General features: G+C 40.6%; 1 protein-coding gene across 1 annotated transcript in view; it reads right to left on the reverse strand.

The window, feature by feature from the left end:
• Positions 1-27,739, reverse strand: part of ryr1b (ryanodine receptor 1b (skeletal)) — a 162,462-nt gene that overhangs the window by 7,180 nt on the left and 127,543 nt on the right. The window contains exons 78-99 of the mRNA XM_036149521.1: positions 26,758-26,864; positions 26,610-26,661; positions 26,405-26,485; positions 17,320-17,419; positions 16,293-16,372; positions 16,132-16,208; positions 15,932-16,005; positions 15,557-15,574; positions 11,637-11,717; positions 11,410-11,498; positions 9,074-9,202; positions 8,694-8,798; positions 5,937-6,018; positions 4,531-5,840; positions 3,634-3,713; positions 3,322-3,496; positions 3,139-3,225; positions 2,807-3,061; positions 2,577-2,707; positions 453-495; positions 228-361; positions 76-136 (exon numbers count right to left, since the gene is read on the reverse strand). Of these exons, the coding sequence (XP_036005414.1) occupies positions 76-136; positions 228-361; positions 453-495; positions 2,577-2,707; positions 2,807-3,061; positions 3,139-3,225; positions 3,322-3,496; positions 3,634-3,713; positions 4,531-5,840; positions 5,937-6,018; positions 8,694-8,798; positions 9,074-9,202; positions 11,410-11,498; positions 11,637-11,717; positions 15,557-15,574; positions 15,932-16,005; positions 16,132-16,208; positions 16,293-16,372; positions 17,320-17,419; positions 26,405-26,485; positions 26,610-26,661; positions 26,758-26,864 (3,351 nt within the window). The remainder of the gene's footprint in view (positions 1-75; positions 137-227; positions 362-452; positions 496-2,576; positions 2,708-2,806; positions 3,062-3,138; positions 3,226-3,321; positions 3,497-3,633; positions 3,714-4,530; positions 5,841-5,936; positions 6,019-8,693; positions 8,799-9,073; positions 9,203-11,409; positions 11,499-11,636; positions 11,718-15,556; positions 15,575-15,931; positions 16,006-16,131; positions 16,209-16,292; positions 16,373-17,319; positions 17,420-26,404; positions 26,486-26,609; positions 26,662-26,757; positions 26,865-27,739) is intronic.

A 27,739-nucleotide genomic window follows, 5' to 3' on the forward strand; every position in this document is an offset into this window, starting at 1 on the left:
GGAACGAGAAACTAATGAGTAACAGCAAACTCAGACGTGCTCCTCTCTCCGCTCCCAGCGGCTTCTTTTACTCACGTTGTCAGTGAAGACGACCCCAAACTTCCAGATCTGGTATTTGATGTCGATAGATGTTATCCTGCAGAGGCAGAGAGGCAGGGGTGATTACCTTCGTAGCGTTTGCTTCTGGCGGTGTGAATGTGCCGGTTTACGGGGCGAACAGCGCGTACCAGCTGAACATGGAGGTGTCGGGTTCATGCTTCTTGTCGTGGGTCATGGCGCTGACGTCTAAAGATGCCAGGTCCATGCCGAGCAGCTCGGCGATTCTCTCTCTGCCGTAGATGTCGCCGTATTTATCCAGAACCTGGAGGCCACGCGCGCGTTTTTTGGATTATTATTCCAGCTAAAGACACGCCTCAGCAGAAACTTCAATCGTTTGACGTAGATAAACTCACCTTTCTCTTCACAAACTTGTCCCAGTAGTTGTTTGGGAAAGTTCTGCATTTAGATTAAAGAGTGAAAGAAAATTACTTTTATCTTATACTTCCGGCCCGCTACACTGCAGAAATGGAACTAAAAATAATTAATATTTTCTTAAAATTAGTGTATCTGTCCTTGATTTGAGCAGGTAAATAAGATGATCTGCCAATGGAATATGACTTTTGCACTTAAAATAGGAACAACTCATCTCCATCATATTATTTCCAGTGCAGGATGTCTAATTATCTTATTTTAGGGGTCAAAATACTCATTCCATTGGCAGATAATATTATTTACCTGCTCAAATCTAGGACAAAAACACACATTTTAAGAACATTTTACTTATTTTTAGATCCATTTTTGCAGTGTTAAGCAACAGATTGCATAAGTGAAACTCAAACTAAAATATAACCAAATATGTAATATATTTCAGTTATTTAACTATAAGTTAAAATTCATGTATAGTTTCATAACACAGAATAATATATTTCAAGTATGATTTTTTTTGTTTTTTTCCTGATAATTTTAGCTTACAGCTCAACTCAAACCCAATATTAAGCTCATTAGAAAATGAGAATCATACAGAAAACCATAAAACATGATTTTTAAAGCATAATGTTGGTATATTGAAAAATATGTCCATTGACTGTACAGTATCTGCACTCAGCACTTGGTCAGGGCTCCTTTTGGATGAATTACTGCATGGAGGCCATCAGGCTGAGGTGAAATGGAAGTCCAGGATGCTTTAAAGGAGAAGTCCGGTCATATTCAGATTCAAACTTCTGAAATTATTACATACTGTTCAATAACTGTCTGTTTGTTTATACAATATGTTCAATAAAGTTTTAATAAAAAATAAATAAAAAAAAGTCCCAATGCTGCATCTGGTGTTTGTCACAACGCACTATTATCCAAGATGGCGACGACCAGTGCAGTATGCGAAGCAGAGAGTGATGGATTTAATAGCGACAGCGATGGGAGTTCCGTGGATTTATCGTCATCATTTGATAGCGATTTGGAATATATGGAAGTCTTTATTGATAGCAGCCTGACTTTTGACGAAATCCAGCCGTACCAATTTGAGCTGAGGAGACCAAAAAGGGACGATGTGAGTTTAATCTGTCTGCTGCGGCTGTGGTGTAGCGGAAAGTTGAAATAACAAATGTTTTTTTCACTTTTACCCGATGTATCGCAACATCCAGCTGCCATGCACATGGGCATTGTCGCTTTAACAATTGCTCTCATGAATTTCAGTGGTGAAGTCCTCTCAAAATCCGAAATAATTGTTGTTAATCGCAGATGTTTATAATATTGAATTAGCTCGTAAAGCGCGGAGAATGGCCCTCGGCTTACCGTGACGTCACTTCCACACTGCAAAAACGGAAGTAAAAATAAGTAATATTTTCTTAAAATGAATGTATCTGTCCTTGATTTGGGCAGGTAAATAAGACTATCTGCCAATGGAATAAGATGTTTGCACTTAAAATAGGAACAACTTATCTCCATCATCTTATTTCAAGTGCAAGATATCTAATTATCTTATTTTAGGGGTCAAAATACTCATTCCATTGGCAGATCATATTATTTAACTGCTCAAATCTAGGACAAAAACACAAATTTTAAGAACATTTTACTTATTATTAGATCCGTTTTTGCAGTGCAGAAGACGTCAGGAGTGAGGCGTTACCATATTTGGTCATTAATGGCCGATCGCGACGACAATTATTTTTATTTTTTAACTGATTAACGCTACATTCATTAAATTACCGCAAAAGTATTAGCCTTAGATATAGATAATGATCCGTTGATTCTTCCTTGCTGACCGGACTTCTCCTTTAATAGTGGCTCTGAAGGCTGTGTTCGTCTTTTCTCTACCAAATGTTTTCCTTCCAGTAAACTTTCCATTGTTATAATTGGACACAGAGCAGAGCAGCCAGTTTCTTTAGCAATTAAATATTGTAGCTTAAATTTTGTCAGCTTATCATAGTGTCAAATCAGCGCGACAGTGTAGGCTATAACACGGGCATGGCATATATGATCTACTTTTCAATCATATTCTCTCTTACGGAGACATTTTAGCACATCTGCGTGTTTCTTACGGCGTGTTCAGCACCAGTCTGTCCCACTGGCCCTTGATGTCGTCGTCTTCAGGCTGCTCAGTGACATAAAGACCATCAAACTCCAGCTTTCGGGCCAGCTCCTTCTCTCGTTTAAAGATAACCAGAGGAACCTGAGGGCGGAGGAGCAGACCCAGAAGACATGAAACTACAAGAAAGATGCAAGAAAGCGGCAGACGTGTCAGAGAAAAGAAAGTAGACCCGGCCCACACCTTCAGGCAGTTGTAGCCGATGATGCAGAGGAAGGAGATGATGGTGTGGGTGATGGAGAGGAAAGACAGGGCTGGCTCCATGTAACCAGTGCTCTCTTCCAAGAAGTAGTACAGGGGACCCTCTTCGTCTTCATCTTCGCCACCTTCCTCCAATCCGGACCCGTCTTCCTCGGCGCCGGAGCCTTCGAACAGGCCGGAGGCCTCAAACAGAGCAGACCCCTCAAACTCCTCCTCACCTGGAGGAGAGTCGGACACCTGCAAAGGCCCCGCACCGAGTGAGTCCAGAGTCTTTTTTGGGGATATTTATAGACGCAGGATTAACATTTACAGACCTTGTAGAAGAGCAGGATGAAATTTAGAGCGAATGCGATGAACAGAGCCAAGAACCGGAGGTTGTAGAAGTTACGAGAAAGGTAGTTCTGGGAGGAAACAGAAATAAAAGAATGGTTTGTGACTCTGATAATGTGATGACGTCATACAGATACCAGAGGTGGGTTCCTTCAGGCAATGCTCACCATGAATTTAATCCTCTGCACCTCCAGCTCATTCCACAACTCAAAGCCCTGCTCTGTAGGTTTCTTGTCCTTCTTGGTTTTTGTCTTCACCGTTTTCTCCTGGACCTCCTCAGGCTCCTCCTCCTTCACCTCAGGTTCAGGTTCTGGTTTCTCTGCCTTCTCCCCATTCTCAGTGCTGGAGGAAAAAAAAGCGTTGTGTGTTAAAATATAGTAAAGATGATTTCTCCTGAATCTGGGCTCTGATAGCTAAAATAAGTAGTGAAAACAATGAAAACTGGGCATTCTATTTAAATACTAGACAGAAACACTTACTCAGCCTTTTCCGTCTCTGGAGGAGCCTCCTCTTCAGGTTTGACCTTCTCCTCCTCTCCTTGTCCTCCCACTGCAGCCAGCTGGGTTTTAAGGTAAAATAACAACAGATATTTGTTTCAGTTTACAGGGACCAAGATAAACTCCACCCAAAATAGGGAAAAACTGAAGACATGAGACTAAATCTTAATATATATATATGTAAAATGTTATATTAACCAAAGTGCTATTGGTCTTTACAGTACCCTGACTAATAGAAGAGAAAAGGAGCTTTTATAAAAGTATTATTCATATAAAAAACAGAACTGAAGAAAGTGTTGAAGGTATCTTTAATATCCCTAAAAGGAAATTACAATAGGACTGCAGAAGATATGAGTAGAATATAGGAGAGAGATAAAAAAAACACTCGTAACACACACATACTCAGATGAAAAAAACGATAACTAGCTCTCACTATTAAACTTTCTACACTTTATAAATGTGACCAAGGTAAATGCTTTTTGGGCACATGTTGTTTTCAGGACACTTCAATAAAGGACTGACAGCCCATTGGGTGGACTCTGGAGTCGTTCATATTCACCATTCTCTTTAAACATACTTACATTTTAAAAAGTTTAACTGCCGGCATGTGAGACTTTCTGAATCAGTTCAGAAACTACACAATTAAAGAATGTTTTTTTTTTTTTTTTTTTTTACATGAAATTACTAAAGTAAAGAACAAAGCTTAGGCTCTTTTCAGTCGCAGAATTTAAATAGCTGGGATTAACTGTTAATCTGAACTGAAAATTAACAGTTTCTCACTATTGGTAATGTTTATTTATTGGTAAAGTTATTTTAAGGTTTGTCTATGGTGCCCTCAGATCGTTGAGCAGTTAATGACGCGAGGACAGATCAACTCACCAGCTTCCTCTTCAGCAGCGGAGTGCCCTCTGGAGTTGGAGGCTCTTCTGGCGTCGTATCTCCAAAGTCTCCTAGACCTCCGGGTGTGTTAAAACCAGGCAGACGTCCACCTTCCCCTTCTTCGCCATCCTCCTCTTCTTCTTCTCCTCCAACCGTATCCAAGTGGTCCGCCCCTCCGTCCGCTTCTTGGACCTCTCTGGCTCCCGGCTCAGGCGGCTCATCTCCATGCACTTCGTCCTGCGTCGGATCGGGCATGCTGGCTAGGATCTCTGTGACCGTGATCTTCTTGGCTCCCTCCACCAAGCCCCCGCCGAACAGAGCCTTCCATATGAGCGTGAAGAAGCCCTTGCATATGTTGTAGACGAATATGAGGATTCCCATCAGAACGGTGTAGACGAACGTCACCACGCCGATCACCATCTCCTTCAGCGTCATTCTTCGGAGCCTTCGGTAGCGACGCCGCAGGTTACGGAAGGTGAACATGTTGAAGAAGTTCATCACACCCTTCAGGAATTCTGCGAAGGCCGACGCCGACTCTGGAACCGAGTCCTCTCCGTTGGCCTCCTCGCCCTCCGCAGACTCCGCCTCCTCTCCTCCTCCCTCCTCTTCCTCCTCGTCGTCTTCCTCTTCCTCCCCGTCTCCCTCGGGCTCGGAGATGGACGCCGCGATGTTCATCTCAAAGATGGTGTCCTCGCAAAAGTTGACAAACAGCTCCATCTTCTCGCTCTCGCCGCCCTCGTTGACCACGTCGAAGATGAACTGCCGCTTGGACTCCCGGACCTGCGGCATCTCCCACTGGTTGCGGTTGGCCTCGCTGATCTCGAAGTAGATGCGCTCGATCCTCCGGCTGGCCCCCATGATCTCGATGCGGCCGAGGAAAGGCCGGAAGTAGTTGAGCACGCTCTCCGCCTGCTCCAGGAAGTTCTGGAGGCGGGTGTCGTGCGGCACGTGCTCAGACAGGTTGGTCAGCAGAACGGCGATGTTAAAACCGATGTCCTTCGCCGGCTCCTGGAAGCGATCCGCAAACTCCTCGAAGTTGATCATTTCGTTTTCGTCGGCCTCGGAGCAGGAGAGCAGGAACTGGATTTCTGACGGGGAGTACTGCTTCTGACTGTCCATGGCCTTGGAGAAGTCCTTCTTGGAGATAAGTCCACGCGGATCCGTCACGTAGTCTCGGAAGGCGTCGGACGCCACGATGTCTTTCAGCTTGAGGAACATGTCGAAGAACTTGAGGATCATCTCCACGTTGCTTGAGGACTCCACCAACATGTCGACCATTTGCCGCGCAATGGTGCCATTCACGACGTTGCCTAAAAAAAAAAATAGCAAATGGCGAGAAAAGATTAGGACACGCAGGCGACTGTCGCCAAAAACAGGAAAGAGAATCCTGCAGAGAGAGAACTTACCTTCGAGTAGAGACAGAAGCATGACCACCATGTCCTTCTGCAGATCCAACAGCTCTTTCAAAAGTCCGATCTGGCTTGAATCCTGCAGGAAAAACACACACCACCAACATTTTCACATGATAAAAATGTTACAATTAAACTACATTTTACCGTTTCACCACAAAAACATACATACTTCTTTTGAGACATTTATATATATAAAAAAAGAAAACACTACCTCAGAGTGAGTTCTACTCCAAAAATGATCCTGGGTTTGCATTTACAGAAAAAGAATACACATTTTTTTAACCGTACAAATACTGAAACAACATGAGACGGAGGGGGAAGAGACAGAGACAAAAATAAGATATCACACGGCGCTTTGTGGTGATAAAAAAAGGCTGCAGGATGGATGAAATAAACACATTTGATCAGTGTCCTCCTGGAGGCCACCAGCGGAAAACGAGAGGACTAAATCAATGATGCAGAAGGTTGGAGAGCTAAATGAAAACCACAGCAAAGCATGAGTTCCTTAAAGAAGCGTGAAGGAAACAACGTTTGCTGGAAAAATACAGAATCTTACGACGTTTCGTTGTCCGGGATCAGGGTGCATCTAGCAGAGTCACACACGAAGACAAACAGGTTATCCATCAACATCCAGTCATATCAAAAGTTTCCAGAACATGATATTTATATATATATATATAGATATGTTTATATATATATATATATATAGACCACTATGAATGTAAATAACACAGCATATGCCCATTCCTATTTCCTTTTTGGTATTCTTTTTGATCCATTGTATATATGAAGATTCACTGTATATAACTGAATGCACCTTCTTGTATGAGCCGATGTGATGAGTGAATTTCTCCATTGTGAGATCAATAAAGACCATCTTATCTTATCATCTTATGTCACAGCGTTAGATTTATCTTAGGCCACACTATTCTAGACAGATTCTGATTTATGATTATAAATGTATTAATTTGCTCATTTTATCTAAAGCCCCAAGCTGAAAAAAAAAGTGAAACTCCTCACCTGGTACCGGCGTATGGGGCTTAAGTTTCACGTTTTTATTCTTTCTTGGTAAACGATCAAAAATATATTTTCTTATTCAATATTATTTTAAAAAGAGGCAGTGATATTATGAAACGGCAGTGTTTTTGATTTAGTGAGAAGTTTGTGATTCATTCAACGAGTCCAAGGTGCTGAGGTTCTCTGGCTGGGAATTTAGCCCAGATCGTTGTGTTGTGTCTGGTTTTCTTCAAATATTGCAATTATTCATAATTTTTCTTCAAATTATGCCCAAACATCTCGACTTGGTCTCATCTCTCCAAAGAACATTGTTTCAGAGGTTTTATGGTTCATTCAGATTAGGGGTGTCCTGATACCAGTTTTTCCCAGAACAAGTACAAGTACGATTACTTCAGTTTAGATTCTTGCCGATTCCAAGTACTGATACTGAGTGCTTAATAAATTGGTACTTATGAATCACAAATTTCTTAACAATATCATTGACCAATGAAAAAGACTGACCATCAAGGGCGATGAATTCGGTTAAAGCTTCAATTATCGTCTCTCCTTTTTCTTTTGGAGGGTCAGCAAACAACGTCTTATCTGTGTATAGCGCCACTATCTAGTGAGATCTAGCCTTTGAGTTGCAGCGTAGCCCAGGAGGAAGATTGGTATCGGTTCAGAGTATCGGAGTACGAGCATGAGTACTTGACGCTGGTATCGGGACACCACTAATTCAGATGCAAGTTTGCAAACCTAGACTTTCTCCAGACAACATTTCTAAACCCACCATACTTGCTGGCTCCTTTTCTGTTTGTCCCACCACGAATCTTTGATATCTAACATGTTACCTTTGGCCTGCAGAGTCCTGGATGGAGCTCCTGGTTCTTTTGCGTCTGCCCTGGAAATTGCACGTACTGACCCAAGAGTACATTTTGCTACAACATCCACTCCTAGGAGAACTGGCAAGTGTCTGGAAGTGTTTTTTGTCTTGTAAATAATCCTTCTCTCTGTATAATGACTTTGATTTGTTCAGAAATGGCTTTATAATCCTCCTAGATTATAAAGCCAAAGCTAAAACTGCTTCACTAAGGCCATTGCTTATGGCATTCACCATAGTAATAAGTAATACTAGAGTAATATCATCTTTATTGTCATTGAAACATACATTACAATGAAATTTGTTGTCTGCTTTTAACCCATCACCCTTGGGGAGCAGTGGGCTGCCATTGTGCGGCGCCAGGGGAGCAATCTGGGGTTAAGGGTCTTGCTCAGGGACGCAGAGTGCCGGCACTGGGATTGAACCGGGTACTTGCATCCTTCTCTGAGTGCAAGCGCGCTGCTCTAACCACTAGGCCAACACTCCCTAAACCGCCCCCCCACCCACCCACCCACCCACCCACCACCACCACCATAACCTTGGCACTGTGTTAACATACAGCTGTATGATCCAGACAGAAAACTGTCAAAACTCCTGTTTGCAGTTTGCCTCCATTTTGAATAAACTTTCAGTAATAATTAACAAAATTGTGAAATGTGTGTAGTTTTGTACATATTAGTTTTAAACCACTTAAAATCCTTGGGTAGAAAAGAGTGTTCACACTATATAAGAACTGACAACAAAAGCAACACAACACATAAAAATAAAATAAATAAAATAGTTTTTCTGATTGTTGTCCTTGGATATTTCACAAAAAGTGAAGATGAAACATAAAAGTCACTGAATTAATTTCCCCGTCTTAGGATCTTTCTCACCTGTGCCAGTTTCATCATCATATGAGCAAAAACGTGGAGGAAACCCACGACGGCGTCCCACAACCTGCTGTGGGCCAGGGACTGCTGGTTACCAGTGCAGGGACCCTGACAGACACAAAAACAACAAAACAACAAAAATTTTCAAATCTTATCCTTTCTTATTATCTGACCCAAGTTGGGAAGAATCACGTTATTCTATAACATTAACAGTGTTAACATGGTCCAGATTCAGGTTTGTCTGCAGGAACAAAATGGTCCCATACAGTGATGCCTGGCCTCATGATTTGCTCACATTCACACCGTCACTTCCTTACAAGCTGTATTCTTGCACAAATGCCCTTTGCACAATCAATTCATACAAATAAAGTTGTCTAAGTTACCTGGATGTACTCAGTCAAGCTGTTGAAGACTTGCTTGGCCACAGTCATGGCTTTGGAGAAATTCCTCTTACCAGGCTCATCGATGATGTCTTTCCCTGAGTAGTACCAATAAAAGTCACTAATGGACTCCTGCACACAGGGGAGATGACAGGTATAAGTTATTACGTTGTTAGCTCTAGCAGTGAACTTAAATGTGATCCACAGGAAACAGCATTTAACATGTATTTCTTATGTAATTCAAAAAACATTAGTGATAACTAAAAGTTACTCATTTTAGAATGAGAACTCCCTAGAATGGTTTAAATAACATCAGATTTACAAAAATGTATTAAAATAGTTTCACTCAAAGCAAAATATCAGTACTAGCTAGTCCAACACAAGTTTAAAATTTGAACTCTTTGTCCTTTTTATGTTTTTTTCTGTATATATATATTAAGCTAAAACAATTCATAATTTTATTTTAGATTTATGGAAATTAATAAAGTCAAAGTAACCTCTTAAAACCTGCAGAAAAATCATGAAATCTAAACTGATATAGTGAACTGCAGGTATAATAGTAAGTCAAATAGGTTTTATGTCTCCTTGCTCGCTGCTGAGCATGCTCAGTAGGCCTGAACAACATTTGAAAAAGTAATATTACCAGTAAATACAGCAAGGATATTATCAGCAGCCATAAACCACATGTTCTTCACTCGTGTTTTTCTCCTCTGTACTTCCAACTCTGCGGACATCTTCATGAGCTGTTAACGTCTGTAGGCTCATGATGGAGTTTCACAGTTTGGAAACTACTGGCCAATGGTTATTGCATAGCAAGCAGCTCATTGTGATATTAAAGGGGCCTAGTCACGTACTATTACCGTGAAACCCCCTACAAAAAACACATTCATCTTCAAATAAAACTATTTATACGCAAAACCTACTGACAGTGTTTACTTCGTCCTTTTTGAGAAGGAAAAGAATTTTTGCACCGGGCACGATCAGCATACATAAAAATCGTTGTGCCTTCTGCCGGCAGTACCGCGGAGCTGTCAGAAAGCAAGATGGCGACAACTGGCACAACTACTGTAGGGCTCCATCCCTAAAACGTCAAATTATAGCTAAGCTAAAGGGGCTATAATGAGAGGAACCATACAGGCTCCTTTTCCTTTCTCCTTCCTTACTGACTGCAATATTCAGACAGCACTTATTGTGGCGAGCGCTGACGCGCTTCCATTTTGGCTAAAGAGTCCTTACCCAAAAGACATTTTCGGATGCAGCCTAAGAGCCAGTTGACTATCCTGCAATGCCTCGCAATATAGTGGCAGCTCGGCGTGATCGAAAACCAACCTGATTTACATGGTTAGCGTTAAAGGAGCTATAAGTAATACTGACCCCTTGTGGCTAAAATCGGTACAACAACTTGCCAATCACAACAATCTAATGTGCCGTTTTTAAACGGTGTGTTGCTGTTGTGAATTTTTACTAACACAGGACAGGTCTATGATGTTTTATTCTGTTGTACTTCTGGTCTGCTTCTCTTACCGGCTTCCACGTTTGCAGGCTGTTGCTCTTTTGCCAACATAAAATACCAAATGCTGCGGTCTGTTCTGGGAACTCTGGGGACTGTCATATGATTGGCTCAGGAACCAGGAAGTAAGCACGCACTAAACTCTGAACTGAACCGTACCTCCAGGTTAGAAAGGAGAAAAACGTGACTAAGACATTGCTGATGGAGAGGAACGATTGTTTCTAGGGAATGTTACTTCCATCCTGGGTGACAAGTGAGAATGATTTAGGTTGATTTTACAGTAAATATCTGATTTATAGCTCCTTTAAATAACCTCTGTGTTTTTGCACCTCCACTAGACATTGCTGACTCGCTTGGCTCCATTGCTTCTCCTTGTTTAATCATTGCTCACATACGCAATATTTTACTTCCGGTCCCGACGTCTTGTTATGGTAAATCACAAATAGAGCTAAAACAAAGTGTAAAACTCAAATAAAATCTAATAAGACAACAGGGAACTATGATTTAATCTGAAACCTTTGTACGCAACCAGAGTGAGCAACTGATATAGAAATTCTTAAAGTCGTAGTACGCAACTGGGCCCCTTTAATATTTCACACGCCGATATTGTAATGCTAAATGGCCTGTACAAATACTATGGCCCTCTGTCCAAGGACAGCTGGCAAAACCGGTTAAGTGTCTTGCCCAAGGACACGACTGAGACGGTCAGAATGGGGTTTAGAACCGGCAACCCACTGGTTACAGGATGAACTCCTAACTCTTTGTGCCAACGTCGCCCCAAGTGGTGCATAGTGCAGCCCTACGTCTGCTGTAGGTGCATCAGAGTGACCTGTAGTCGAAGCAGGTAGTCCACAGTGCAGATGATGACGTTGATGGTCGTGGTGCTGCCTGTCTGAGTTCTCAGGTAGTTCTGAAAATCTAAGCACAGAGAGAGGAACCAAAAATGGAGCTGCAGGGCTGGAGGGTAGATTCACACTCAGCATCGAAATACATTTAGCTACGATTTTATGGCACATAACTAACGGGACACTTTGTCACGTTTCTTCATCTTCTTACCATTGTTGTGACCTTCACACAGAAGCTGCAGGAAGCGGAAGAGGTCGCACGTAAATTCATCGTCAGCCATCACTTTCTCATCTGATCCGGAGCAAGAAGAAACAAGTTAAATAACACCGCTAACAAGACAGATACAGAGCTGGGCCGGGTTCCTCTGTTAGAAAAGAAAGTAAACAACCTTAAAAGTAATTAGGTGCATTCAGCGTACAGTCACGTTATTATAAGGTTGTTTATTATTAGCCCTAGTTAGAGCCCCCGGTTAATATTTATCAGCTTTTTATATCATACACACAAATGTTATAGAAAAAAATTAATAAAAACAACTGCGCAAAAATGTAAATATCTTAAAATGGCATAAATTTCTTATCCTTCAAATATACAACTTTTATGAAGTCATGTAGAGTTGATTTCCGTTGAAAAGGTGAAATTGTGAAACTAGTTAAAAATCTGTGTTTTAAAAAGATGTTTACTTTTAACATTTGGATGAAACACAAAATACATCTGTCTCCAAGGCCAAATCATTCTGCAACTTTAAACAGATAAAAAAATCTTATAGAGATTAAGAAGATCGTCTTGAAACAAAAACAAACAAAACAAAATCCGGGAACATTTGTGGAATTTCCCTTCAAAAAATATATTTATATATATTTATATTCTGTTAAATGGAAAAGGTTAACTTAAAGCACCCTGTGTTAGAACACATCATGTTAAAATGCAGGCCTACAGCAGGAGGTAAAGCGTTAGGCTTACTGTGATCTTTAGCAACAATTGGATAAATCCACTATGCATTTATACCCATAATGCACTAGGTGTCGGTGACAGCGTCCGCCGCACTATCTGCACCCACATTCAAAGATGTGTATAATAATAAAATCAGATCATATTGAATAGCTGCAGCATAATTTCACTTAAAACAAGAACTCCAGCTTCTATTATTTATCACATTTATAAAGAGAGGGGGGGAAACCACACCTTAAGAAATAATAGTTTTATCAAATCACCATTGTCACAGTAATTGGCACCCCTTTAACAATTTCATTAAAATAAATTTAACAGAAGCTATTTTTAATTTATACCATACTATTTAAATCGATTTAAAATGTCTGAACTATTAACTATTAACTGCCCATTCCTGCTACCCACTCGTCAAAATAGGCAAAAAGACAAGAGAACAGATAATTTAAGCAAAACTAATTACCATAAATTTGCTCTCCTTTAAAGTTAAGAGTATGAAATAAGGAATGTCTGTAGTTTAAAGAGAAAATTCTTAAAATGGGTTGTTTCCCCCTCTGAGTGAATGTACTCAGATTAAAGGTTGGTTTATTCTAAAATATTCTGAAATTATGATGCTGCAAATTAAGACTATATATATTTTAAGGCTTTTTTTTCCACACACATTTTGGATGCCGATGCATATGGAGGGTGCTGTGCAGTCGCCTCATACCATTCTGCTTTCATTAGCGAATGCTAGTAAAACAGCACCAAGTTCCAAGTTAATTTGTCCACAGAGTTGTATTCTTTGTCCTAAACGCATTTGTGTAATTGGAAACAATGCAAAAAAACAGAACAAACATCACTCACGTCACATTTGACTGGAGCACGGAAAACAGATAAATGAAGACACGACACCAGAGAGAAGAACACACACTGCAAAAACGGATCTAGAGATAAGTAAAATGTTCTTAAAATGTGTGTTTCTGTCCTAGATTTGAGCAGGTAATTAATATTATCTGCCAATGAAATGAGTATTTTTGACCCCTAAAATAAGATAATTAGATATACTGCACTTGAAATAAGATGATGGAGATGAGTTGTTTCTATTTTAAGTGCAAAACTCTGATTTCCATTGGCAGATCATCTTATTTACCTGCTCAAATCAAGGACAGATACACTAATTTTTAGACAATTTTAATTATTTTTACTTTAGTTTTTGCAGTGCACAGAAATACAGCGTTTGTGACGAAAACGTCGACCAGCACAAACAGAACAACACACACTCATGCAGGACAGATCTACTGCACTCTGTAAAACCCAAATACACAGACGCATGACAAAATTTGTTCACTGTAGATGTAGCAATGTGCGACTTGCACCACTGGTATCTTTTAAATGTCAAATTTAGGCGATTTAAATGTTTGAATTCCACGTCTTGCAAAGTTAGCATGCCTGCAGACACCTGTGTTTTTAACAGAAATGCACAAACATCCCCAATTTACACGTCACAAAACATAAAACAAAACTACAGCAACACTTAATCACTGTGGTGAAGCAAGTTTAGTGCCGCTAGATTCCGTAATTATGGTAAATTCAGGGAAGGAAGCCAAAAAAAGGCGTCATGTCATCAACATTAAAATAAGGGATTGTTTTTCACCCGGTCACTAGTGAGTTCTAAGCTTCTTTTTTCTATTTTCACTGACATATTGTATGAGGTCCCTGTGATCATTCAGCTTGTCTTCTGATGTAAAAGCTGAGGTATCAGGTAACTATTATGGGATGTGCCTGAATTACCGGCAGCTGTCTGATGGAGCAGTGCGGAAAATGCTCGTTGTTGGACAAATATTGGAACAATAAAGCTTTTGATACTTTGTAATGTTGAAGATCCTTGTTAAAGTCACATATGTTCTAGGTCAGAGGCGTAATTACTCAAAAATTTTATGTTTTTGTCCCCCTTCTTGTTCTTTTTACTTAAGATGTTTCAAAGTCTGTAAATTTTAGTACATTTTCCAATGTTCTATTGTTTGCAGCTCAGGATGGCAGGCGGCAACCATGCTGTCCTCCACCACATCCATGACTGAACTATGCCTGGTTTTACATTTTCTTGTCAAGTCAAAGTCCAGATGAGAATTTGCAGGCTCCACATAACTAAACTTGAGCTATTTTGCAAAAACCTGTTGATCCAGGAGGCTAAATACACATGCATTTCACAATTTTCACATTTTTATTTGTAAAAACCTTGTAAGATTTTCCTTCTGCTTAGTAATATTGCACTATGTCCATCACATAAAGTCCCAAGAAAACCCGTTAAAGTTTGTAGTTGCAACATGACAACATGAAAAGGTTCAAGAGCTATAAAAGGTTTTAAAATTTACTTTATGTTAGCCAGGAGTCTCTGCTATGGCTACAGTACAGAGAACAAAAAAATACAAGACGCCACCTCTGGACTTTTTTGTTACAAAATAAAGCTTTAAGCGGCTTTTATACCATTCAAGTGACACTAACCACTTCATGCAAACATTATCTGTTTTAGTTGATAAATTAAGCTTATAGACTTCTGAGGTATTACAGATCAATGTCGCCCAACTTTCTATCATCTTGCATGCTCTGAAATCTCAAGATTAATCTACGACGAAATAAGAAAGATTGCTAATCTTTTCCAGTTTTTCTAGGATAAAAAAACAATAATCTCACCTGTTTGAAAAAAACATTCTCGTTTCTTTTTTGTGCATTTCTCATTCCCTTCCAGCTTTTTCCGGATTCAATTTATTTTAGAGACTTAAACGTGAGGAAATACTACGGAGATCATTTCCTAATTAGGGTCTGGGTATTAGGGTCGGGCTGAGGGTGACATTTGGATCAGCACCCACTGCTATTGCAATTCATTTCCATTGGAAAACAGGAGAGGACGACTGAAGTTGCTGTGCGTCTCTCCTCATACAGAGATTACTGGAGTTACAGTAGATCTGAGATAAAAAATAAAAAAACACTCAAGGATGAGGATTAAACTTTGCAGCTGCGCAAGTCTCACAGCAAGCTGACTGCAAAGATTAATTTCACTGAGTCCTTGAGTGTGAAATGAAATGCATATTAATTTCACAGCAATTAAGAGACTAGTCATGTGATTAGGAGCCAAAGAGAGAGAGAGAGAGAGGACAGGGAGGACAGAAAAGAAAGAAAACACACCACAGTAAAATTTCATTTACCACGTTCTAGCTTCTTATCTGAGCGCAGCAAATTGAGGTGAGGGGAGGAAGGACATGGGTATGAGATGTAAGAGGTTCATATGGGCAAAGTGAACAAAAATGAAGGGGAGAGAAAAACAAAAAAAGAGTCGAGGTGAGTCCGGAAATCTCAGGGCTGTCACTGGATGATAAGCTGCAGTTCAAATTGGCTCTAGAAGTCCATGAATTCATTTCTGGAACCAGTCATCCACAAACAGGCACGCTCAGACACACACATGAATGCACACGTGAACAGGTTACACAGATTGGTGCTAATTGTCCCAGTGTATCACAATGCATTGGGAATAAGGGGGTAGGACATATTGGAAGGCAGTCTCTGCGCTACAGGATACTCACTTGAACCCTCCTCTGAAACCATCCCAAGACCCTCCGCCTTGTTCTGTCTCTCAAATGCATTCAAGTCCAAAACGCTGTCAAGAACAAATTTATTCAGAAGTTCAATGACACAGAAAAAAAAAACTCTCACTCCAAGCTGCTATTATTGCAACAAATTACAGGGTGGAAGTTTTTTTGAAGCAAACAAAATCCACACAGACCTGCAGGTCTGCATCAGAGCCTGAACGCTGAGGAAAAATCCCACATCCTTTTTGTCCTTCAGGTAGTCCAGCATTTTCTGCACAACGACACACAAAGAATGTAAATGTAAATATCGGACGTTATTTAAGCTTTTTGGAAAACACTTCCTGCCGTGATTTACCTGCTGAACGTCACTGTTTCCTCCGTTGAGGATAGAGATTCCTAGTTTTAGTGTGGAAGAAACCATGGCTCCAGGTTCACCTGCAAAGAGCACAACCAGTCGTGTGCCACGTAAACCGGTTTAATACACTGCAAAAATAGAACTAAAATAAGATTTTTTTTCTTGAAATTATAGAGTATTTTTCCTTGATTTGAGCAGGTAAATAAGATTATTTGCCAATGGAATAAGATATTTGCACTTAAAATAGGAACAATTCATCTATATCGTATTATTTTAAGTGCAGTATATCTATTTATCTTATTTTAGGGGTTAAAATACTCATTCCATTTGCAGATAATCTTATTTACCTGCTCAAATCAAGGGGAAATACATTCATTTCAAGAAAATTTGCCTTATTTTTAGTTATCTTTTTGCAGTGTATGGAGGCGTTTTTCTATTATCTATCCCGGTTTTTCAATTTCCACCACTGACTACCTGAAAAGCTGCTGATTTGGACCATTGCCTAGCTTTCATCACACGTTAGCGGCACAAAACATATTAGTCTTGACATTACAAACAAAAATAATCAACAATTGATCATTTCAATGTTTTTTTTCAAAGCAAAATGTGCTTTCCTGACACAATAAGTGTCAGGAAAGACCAATGCACTGCAAAAACGGATCTAAAGATATGTAAAATGTTCTTAAAGTTAATGTATTTATCCTTGATTTGAGCAGGTAAATAATATTATCTGCCAATGAAATGAGTATTTTGACCCCTAAAATAAGATAATTAGATATCCTGCACTTGAAATAAGACGATGGAGATGTCTTCAAAAGTCTTATTCCATTGGCAAATCATCTTATTTACCTGCTCAAATCAAGGACAAATACACCAATTTTAAAGAATATTTTACTTATTTCTAGTTCCCCTTTTTAAAACAAAGTTTGGCTGATTGAGATTAACAGCAACGCAGCCAGAGGTTTTCATCTTCCTGAAGAGTCCGGTGGATTTTGACAACAACAACATTTGTCTGTGCAGCTGCTACCTTTACAGGCGCTGATCATTTGCAGGACCATCTCTGCGGCACCGCGGTTGTGCAGACGGGACTGCTGGTACAGGAGCCGCTGTTTCTCCATCTCCTTTTCCTGCGGAGCGGAGAGAGAGGAGCGAGAGCTGTAACCCCGCCAACATGAACCGCACTGCCCCCCACACTCACACACATTCACACACCTTCACACCCTGACCTGGTTTATGAAGCTCACACTGCTCGGTGCCCACCGCACAGACGGAGACTTTTATTTTTAATCACAAAAAAAACTTAGCTACTTAGAATCACAATACAATTTAGGGTAATTATATACATATATATTTTATAATTTTTGTTTTTTGTTTTTGGCCTTTGAGAACCTTTAAATTTTGGCCCAAACGTGAAAAGTTTCTCTCAGAGTGAGATTCCTTCAATCAGGGTTCCTACACATTTACTTTTCAAAACATCAGATCCATGATTTCCAGCTATTTGGATGGATTTCTGTGTTTCTGCCACATTTTGTTTTGAGATGTAATTATTTATTTGCACTGCCTTTGAGAGTTCCTATTCTTTAAATGTTGTTGTCTTTTCTTGCACAATGAAAATAAAATAATTTGGATTCTGGATGGATGGAAAATTTAGACAGTGTGTTCTGATTTCCCTAGCTTGTTTTGCTGTGAAGGAACCCTGCTAAAGAAGCTGGCCTTATGTCCAATTAAAATCCTTTAATTTCCTAATTTTCTAACCTGGACATTATAAGAAACCTCAGCTTTCATAGGCACTTAGACTACGCTGTATTCCAGATGTTAAGGTAAACTTGCACACGCTTTAGTTACTTTGAGATGCTGCTGCACCATCATGCATGTTGCATATTATATTATTGTGTGTTCTGTAAATAGGCTAGACTTTGTCAGCTGTTAAACTTATATATTTAGTTTTATCTTTACCCAGAGTATGCCACATCAAAAGTTTTCTCTGGTATTTACTCTTTTTTATCTTCTATGCTTGTCGTTTCTGTAGAACCAACTCTATATTAAACTAGTTTGTTTATTTTTCTTCTCATTTTTTTCCCCACTGTTAATAATTGTCCTTGCCGCTGTCACACCTGAACAAAGGAGTTGTCGTCTCATCTTAGACGGCTGCATTGCGTTTGTCGATGACCTGAGTTTAATTTGGATTAACAAAGACGCACGCTTCTCCTCTCACACGATGTGTTTATTAGTGATGGAGGCAGTCATTCCAACCGTTGACATCCACCAGAGGTGCAAACACTCCATGGCAGCCGACACACGTTGACCCAGAGCACAACACATACGTCACACGTTCTTTCCCAGAAGCACAGACCACTGCCTGACAAACACAGCATGCAACCTCTGCTTCCAACAGAACAGTTGAGGGTTTTATCTCCCTAAAGGTCCTTTTACACTGCAAAAAGAGAACTAAAAATAAGTAACATTTTCTTGAAATTAAAGTATTTCTCTTGGATTTGAGCAGGTAAATAAGATGATCTGCCAATGGAATGAGTATTTTTTACCCCTAAAATAAGATAATTAGATATACTGCACTTGAAATTAGATGATGGAGATGAACTGTTCCTATTTTAAGTGTAAAAATCTTATTCCATTGGCAAATAATCTTATTTACCTGCCCAAATCAAAGAAAAATACTCTAATTTCAAGAAATATTTTCTTATTTTTAGCTCTATTTTTGCAGTGTAGTTACTCCGCCTGCGGTATACTGAATTATGAACCTATCTGTGCTGATTAGAAACTTTAGAAAACATGTACTGTAGATTGTGATTCAATTTATTTAGATTAGAAATGTCTACAAACAGCACACTGCAAAAACGGATCTAAAAATAAGTAAAATTTTCTTAAAATTAGTGTATCTGTCCTTGATTTGAGCAGGTAAATAAGATTATCTGCCAATGGAATGAGTATTTTGACCCCTAAAATAAGATAATTAGACATCCTGCACTTGAAATAAGATGATGGAGATGAGTTGTTCCTATTTTAAGTGCAAAACTCTTATTCCATTGGCAGATAATCTTATTTACCTGCTCAAATCAAGGACAGATACACAAATTTTAAGAAAATTGTACTTATTTAAGTTCAGTTTTTGCAGTGCAACACTCTGCCACAGAGTTATGCACTAAACTGTGCTATGTGCTTCCCTGGTTCAAGAACCATCCTGTTGACAAAGGAGGTTAACCAGCCTCACCCACTGCATACCATGCACACAAAACCCCTCCCAAAGCACACAGAACTACATCTACCCCCTCGCTCCGCCGCCCCCTCCCTCCCTCACAAGTCTGACACGAATGAAAGCCGTGTAGGGACTCTACTCTGGTTACACACTGCAAAAACAGAACTAAAAATAAGTAAAATGATCTTAAAATTAGTGTATTTTCCTCGATTTGTGCAGGTAAATAAGATGATCTGCCAATAGAATAAGATATTTTCACTTAAAATAGGAACAATTCATTTCCCTCAACTTATTTGAAGTGCATTATATCTAATTATATTATTTTAGGGGTCAAAATTCTCATTCCATTGGTAGAAAATCTTAGTTACCTGCTCAAATCTAGGACAAAAACACAAATTTTAAGAACATTTTCCTTATTTTAGATCTGTATTTGCAGTGCAGAGCTTCTGCTTCCTTGTTGGCCCTTTATTGTGAGAGGCCAGAGGCGCAGAGATGAATGTGGATGTGTGCAGGTCGGTGGTTTTGAAGTGTAGCGTTGTAGCGAGTGTGTCTGGGCTTGGACTGTGCAGGCTTTTACTGTAGTCCTTGGTGTGCACAGAGAGGGAGACCTGTTAGCACTGTCCAATTCAAACTAAAGACAAGTATGTGTTAGTTGTCAGTGGTTAGTACTCAAACTAGAGCTTTAGGACAATGTGGGGTGAAAACAGCCGAGTGAACAAGTCAGAGTAAGAGGTGTTAGTCAGGAAAGGGGGGTTCAAGTCAGGTTGGGGCTTGCCACAAATGCACAAAACTCTAGTTTCACCTTTTAGAAAAACGTGTTCGTGTTTTCGTAACCAATACGTTTTAAAACACAACTCAAACAAATTAAAGGAACACTTTTTAATCAGATTATAGTATCAAGACAGTTAAACTCGTGGGATATTGATCTGGTCAGCATAGTAGTAGAGAGGGGTTGTTAAGCAGTAGCTATTTTTACACGGACAAAAGTAATCAGAATAAAAATGTGTAATTTAAACATGCAAATCGGAATACTGTGATCAGATTAAGATCAGTCGGAATGAAATTATAATCTGAATGACGGGTGGTTCATGCCGATTGATAATCAGACCAATGTGCATTTAAATGCTTTTCAGGATCAAGTTATTCTGAATGAGGCAAATTGACCGGAGTGCGCATGAGCACCCCGACGTAAACGTGACGTATTTCTGCGTTGGTGAATGGCAGAAATACGTCGGGAAGCAAAAGATTCGGAGCTCCCGATAAACCTTTCTGTTCGAGACATTATAAGAGCTCAAAATTATTATTTATTCAATAATGTTTCAACCGTAATTAGAACCTGGTGCAAGTCCAGCCTGGGCGCTCAGAAGACAAACAAAACTCATGTAACACTGCTTTGTTTACTATTTTTGTTGTTCAGCAAAGATGGAAGTGGTTCTTCTTCTATGGTTTTGTTTAGGGAAATTTGATAACTGCATGTCAGAGTGGTTCTGTTCTGAATAAATCCAGCTGAATATAAACGCCCATTATGATCGAATTAATTGTGTATAAACGGTACAATCCGATTATTTTCTGGTTTTTAATTTGAATATATTTCAAGCCGATCGGGAAATTTTGTGCATGTAAACATAGCTATTGTCGGCTGTTCTAGTGTTACTGGAATTAACAGCAGGGTCACAAATGGGACAACAATGAGACGACCCCTAAAAACATGAAAGGTTCTGCAGGTCGGGGCTGAGGACATTTGCTCCTCCTCATTTTGTTTTGACGGATTTTCAGTAGGTTTTACATTTGACCAGGGTCAGACTCACTACTGGCAGCAGGAGGCGATACCTGGACCCTACAGAGGTCGCACAGGCAGCCCGTTTCCACCAGGATGGCGCATTAGTACGTGCCATAGCCAGAAGGGTTGCCATCTCTTCCAGCACCGTCTCAGGAGCGTGGAGGAGACTCCAGGAGACAGGAAGTTACTCTAGGAGAGCTGGACAGGGACGTCAGCGGTCCTTAACCCATCAGCAGGACCGATGTCTGCTCCGTTGTGTAACGTGGAACAGGATGAGTATTACCAGAACCTTACCAAGTGATCTCCAGCAAGTCCACCAAGTCCACTCTGAGCTCATGGAACAGAGGCGTAAGGGTCTGGAGGAGCTGTGCTGAACGTTATGCTGCCTGTTGTTAGGTCCGTCGCTGGTGTAGTGTCTCCTGGGTTCCTCCTGGTGAATAATACCTGGCCTCATGTGGCAAGACTGTGCAGCCAGGTCCTGGAGGATGAAGGAACTGATACCACTGACTGGCCTGGACCTAAAGCCAACAGAACATCTCTGGGACATCGTGTTTAGGTCCATCTGAGGCCACCATGTTTCACCTCATACTGTCCAGGAGCTCAGTGATGGTCAGGATCTCAGGGCAACGTCCATCATCCCATAAGGAGCCCTGACATTGTCAGGCATGCATACAAGCACATGGGGGCTCATATAAACTACCGAGTACTATTCCGAGTTGCATAAATTCTGCATTTACACTTTCTCTGTGGTGTTTAGGAGTTGATAGTTTTCATTTTCGTCAACTGATGTGTCATCCCGTTGTTCCTCATTAATTACCCGATCCATATCAGAATGGATGGTAAGAATAATTTATTTTCTAACTGAGATATGACAGGTTTTCAAAGTGCTCCTTTAATTTTTTGAGCAGCATATATAACTACTCAGATAAGTCATGAATGACAACATTACATTTTCAGAGTAAATATCAAGTTCAGAAGGAAATGGTAAAGGCTTGTGTCTACATAGTATTTTTTCTTTAAGAGTCACTGTTTTTTTAAATGCTGTGTGAGGGCTTCTCTTTAAATGGCATGGAAAATTAAATTTAAAAGTACTTTAATACTCACAAGGAGAAATTACATGCTGGTGTAACTCATAGGGGTTTCTACGATGAGTTGTTGTAGATGGTGAAGGCTGCGGGCAGCAAGGATCTCCTGTACGGGTCGGTCTTACAGCGAATCGGACTGAAGACCCTCTGTTGTTGTACAGCAGTCTGGTTCTAGAAGGGTACCCAGAACAGAGCCGGCCTTCCTTATCAGCTTGTTGAGCTTCTTTAAGTCAGTTGATCTGATGCCGCTACCCCAACAGATGACGACAGAGGAGATCACGCTCTCAACAACATCCTTATAGAAGATCTGCAGTATCTAGCTGCAAACTCTAAAGGACCTAAGCTTCCTCAGGAAGTCCAGTCTTCTCTGTCCCTTCTTGCAGACAGCTTCACTGTTGTGTCTCCAGTCCAGTTTGTTGTCCAGGTGAACACCAAGGTATTTATACTCCTCCACCATCTCCACTTCTTCTCCCAGGATGGTAGTAGTGTTGTTCCAATTACCATTTCTCCTGAAATCTACAATCATCTCCTTAGTTTTATTCACATTTAAAATGAGATGATTGTTTCCACACCGTGCCACAAAGGGGTTCACCAGCTCCCTGGACTTCCTCTCCATCTCTGAAGCCTCCAACTACTGCAGAGTCATCGCAGTATTGATTCATTGAGTCTGTCTTGTATTGGAAGTGTGAGGTGTTGAAGAGTGAAAAGGAGTGGTGAGAGTACAGTCCCCTGTGGTGCTCCTGACAACCTGGTTAGACACACAACCCTTAAAGGTATACTATGCGACCGGGGTTGATTTTCCAGCGAGGCTCCCCCCAGAGGGCGAAAGTAAAAGTGCACTGTCATAAAGATGCTCAGCTGTTCTGGTTTCTCCGTCAAGCCAGGCGCGGTTGTTTTGAGCTTAGCAGACAGGCGAACGCAACGAAAAGTGGAAAAAAACAGCAGTACAAACAATGACTAACACAGTGAAAGTATGAACATCAGGCTTCCCGCAGCGCTATCTTGGCGAGGCGGCCGCAGCCGCCGCAGCTGCCGCCGCCTCGCCAAGCCGCAGCCCCTGCCGCCGCCGCCTCGTCCGTTTTATTATTATTATTATTTTTTTTTTTTTTTTTTTTTATGTTGGCGAGACGCTACCGCCGCTGCCTCGCCAAGCCGCATCCGCCGCCGCCGCGGTAGCGTCTTGCCAACATAAAAAATAAAAATAAAAAATAAAAAATAATAATAATAATAATAAAACTCGATATGCTTGCATGTTTATTTGACGTTAACACGCGGTTCTTTGTTGTTGCTTTCGCGCGTGCATATAGTGAATGGCAGGGCAAAAACACATGGAGTTCTCGCCGTAAAGCAAGACTTCTGTGAGTGCGGGCCGTGAGCTCTTGCAATTGCAAGTACGGTATTTCCCCCACAGACCCCCAGGGCGGCCGAGAAAACCTTTGTTCGACCTGAAATGACTCATTTAATCATCCAAAACGGTATGGAACAGATTAACTGAAAAATGTTGCATAGTATGCCTTTAAGTCTCACAAACCGTGGTCTGCTTGTCAGGTAGTCTCTGATCCACCTGAGTGTTCTGGAGTTTCAGAGAAAGCAAATAAGTTTGCTAAATGCACAGGATAAATCAAAGAACATGATCCCCACAGAGCTGCCTGCTTTGTCCAGATTACAGTGGGTGAGTCGAAGCAGGTGCATGATGGCATCTTCAACTCCAACTCTGTGGTGATACGCAAACTCCAGGGAGTCCTGACAGCTGCTTGTCTGGTTACTCAGGTGAGCCAACAGGAGTCTCTTTAGGACCTTTGTGATGTGGGATGTCAGGGCAACAGGTCTAAAATCATTGAGGATAGATGGGTGAGCTTTCTTCGGTACTGAAACAATGCTGGTGGTCTTCCACAACACTGGGACCTTCTACTTGATCAGACTAAGGTTGAAGAGGTGCTGTTGAATCCCAGAGAGCTGCTCTGCACAGGACTCTGGGGTAGACACCATCTACAAAGGCAAAAATACATTTTGCCTTTGAACTGCAGCCTTTAAAAACTCACAACTTCCTTTTATCTACCACCAATCAGCATATAGGTGCAATATGGAGGTGTGTGAGATTGCCTAATGGATCCCCATTCCAGCCAAGTGTCTAAAAATAGCAATGTATTAATGAGCACTTGGGGATTTCACTCCAATTTTGATGTGTTTCAGAAGATGTAGCCAAGACTTTTTAGAGACCATCCACATTCTGGGAGATTTTAAATGCCGTGGTGCAATCTTAGTCCAATGTAAGGTATTATTTATACGCAAGCTATTTTTAGGCAGTGCTTAGTTATGGCCAAATATGTTTGATAAAACGGCAGATTGAAAGGCCTTCTAAACCATTGTCAAAAGCTTTTGGCATGAAGAAAAAAACTATTGAGACACAGGCCCTTACAACATAAAATCTGAATAAAAAATAAAAATCTTAATAAAATATGTGTAATGCTGACCTTCAAGAAAAGCATGGATCAGTATAACTACAAGATCACAGTGTCCAAGTCTGATATCAGACAGAAAATATCTTTAAAGGGCAAATATCATCATAGTGATATTTGCACCACTACAGCACCTTTTTATTGTATTTGTATGTTTTGTATGTCTTACGTATTGTTTTATGGCTCTATTGTAAAGCACCTTGGGTACCGTTCGGCTATTGTAAAGGGCTATACAAACAAACTTGATTGATTGATTGATAGTTCAGGGCCAACCAAAATATTAATGTTCAAAGTAGTAAACCAAAATAAATCACAGTTGGCCTTTCCGTTGTTTTTCAAAGTCAATACACAGTTTTAAAAGCATCTTTTGGCAGTTGTTGCAGCCATATATAGTACTTCTATTAAAAACAGGAAGTACCATATATGGATCATGAGGTGTAATCTGGAGCATTTAGCATCAAATAGACTACTGCTGTATGTATGTCACAAGTTGTTTTCTTCAATATAAAAGACCATTTACAAACAAACATCTGCTGATGTCCGTATATTGCATTAAACCAATAACTGCTTTCACTTTGCCCAGTAGTTCTCAAATCGTTTTCTGTTTTAATGCATTAAAGCTGTTGTTCTAACCCAGAAATCCCACTGTATATAACTGATGCACCTTTCCCTACTCCTGACTATTGACCGACTATTGAGCCGATGTGATAAGTGAATTTCTCCAATGTGAGATCAATAAAGACTATCTTATCTTAAATTTGTTAACATATATATGGGTTCCTTTATAACATATAGCAATGTTTTATAACAACTAGAATGTTTCAACAATGCCACACTTTTTAAACTATAACATTAACAACAATTTAAATAGATTTTAGGCCGACTCGTAGCTGCGGTCAACTTTTCACTAGCTAGGAAACTTATATGGCAAAAATAATAAGAATCCATTAATATTAAAGATAAAACTTCAGCTAGGTTGTTTTGTATTCATATATTCATCAAATCAAAAAAAGGTTAAATGAATAAGACAACTGGACTTCTATTCTGAATATGAAGATGTTTAGCTTCCCATCCAGGAAGCTTTCACAATTCAAAATGTTTGGAGCATTAATTACTGTGAGCTACAAGCCTAAAAATGACATTTGCCCTTTAATGTGCTCTTCTTTAAATACGCTGATCAGGCTTAGGAACTGTGATCTTTAAAGTCGAACAACCGGCAAAGACCCCGGGGACTTTGTTTTGCTCTGGGTTTTTGTTTGGTTGTCTTTAGCTGCACCATCTCTCTGCACTCAAGTCATGCAACTCAGGAACATTTTGAATCCACAACCCCGATCCTGCTGGAGGTCCAGCAAAGGCATGCACAGGTCAGTCCACCACTGCAGGAAATAGACGAGTGGCGTGAGTGCACGAAAAAATAAAAAGAAAAAGACAGAAAGAGGAAAAAGAGGAATATGCAGTGGTATGAGCTGGGTGGGGGGGTGTGCTCAGTGTGATGTCACGGTGTGGTCACTCGGTGCGTGGGGAGCTGCTTCTCCGCTGACTCCCCTGTCTCCCCTCCCCTGGTCCCCCCATACCATCTCTGTCTGCCGCACCTCAAAGGCTGGCTCCTCCCCCTCCTGTTCTCCCCCTTCGTCCTCCTCACCAATGTGGCAGCTCTGAAGGAAAACAATACAACATCTGATTAATTCCTGTTTTTTATTCTCCTTTTTTTTCATGCAAACACCAGTTTTTTTCCCCCCCATTAATGGGAAGATTTCATGAGATGGCAAAGAAACTTACCTTTGCCATAATATCAGCATAAGACATGTAAAGATGGTCAACTTCAAGTTTCCTGCAATTAGATGGGAAATAACAGAAATAAGGAAAATGAACTGATGCTTTTTTTTTAAATAAAAGGTGAGCGGCGAAAGATCCAACCCGCTCTTACGTTTTTTCTGTAAGAGCCGTGCGACTGAAGTGCAAAATCAGCTGGTGAAGAGGATCCGGCTTCGTCTCAGTCTCTTCTTCCTCCTCCTCCTCTTCCTCCAAGGCTTTCTAGTTTTTGAAGATATTATGATATGTTTAAAAAAACAACAACCTCGCAGCAAAGAGTGTGTCTGCAACAACGCTTCTAAATAAGAGCAGGGGTTGGTTTTGATTTATCTGATTTTGGGTACCCACACGTTGCCAATTCATCGTGTAGCAAACAACTTTTAATCGCTTCTGGGTGCGGGGAATCTGGAATCTAACGCGCTTACAAAATGATGTTGAAACCCTTTTCAACATTCTGTCCACCTCGACGGCCAACGCAGCGGCAGTGAGTTCAAGGCGGGGAATTGTCGTCTGCTTTAATGGAGCTACTCTAGCCTTTCCAAGCATGAATGCCAAATGCACATTTCCTCCTTCATCTTGTACCCTCAAATAAGACACTGTCCCATATCCATGGTCACTACCATCTGCAAAATGATGCAACTGGACAAGTAGACGTCCTTTAAAACTATCTGGCTTGATGCAACGCCTCACTTTAAACCCTGCTATTTTCTCCAGGTCCTAAAACCATGATGACCAAAACTGTGACATAGACTGGGGAATAGGGTCATCCCAAGACAGATTTTGTCTGCATGCTTCCTGTAACAACAACTTAGGTAGCAGGGTGTAAGGTGCCAAGAAGCCAAGAGGGTCATAGATTGAACTGACCATTGAGAGAATGCCACGCCTAGTGTGAGGCCTTTTTTCCACAGCAAGTTCAAAGCTAAATGCATCACTTTCTGCACTCCAGCTGAGGCCCAGTGCTTTCTCCACAAACAGTCTGTCTCGTTCCAGGTGAAGTTGTCTTGTTGGTTTGGAGCGCTTTCCCTCCGGAATGGTTGACAACACTGCTCGGCTGTTGCTTGTCCATTTCAACAGCTGAAATCCTCCCTTTGAGCACA

The sequence above is a fragment of the Fundulus heteroclitus genome, chromosome 18 (genome assembly GCF_011125445.2).
Source record: "Fundulus heteroclitus isolate FHET01 chromosome 18, MU-UCD_Fhet_4.1, whole genome shotgun sequence".
NCBI lineage: Eukaryota > Metazoa > Chordata > Actinopteri > Cyprinodontiformes > Fundulidae > Fundulus > Fundulus heteroclitus.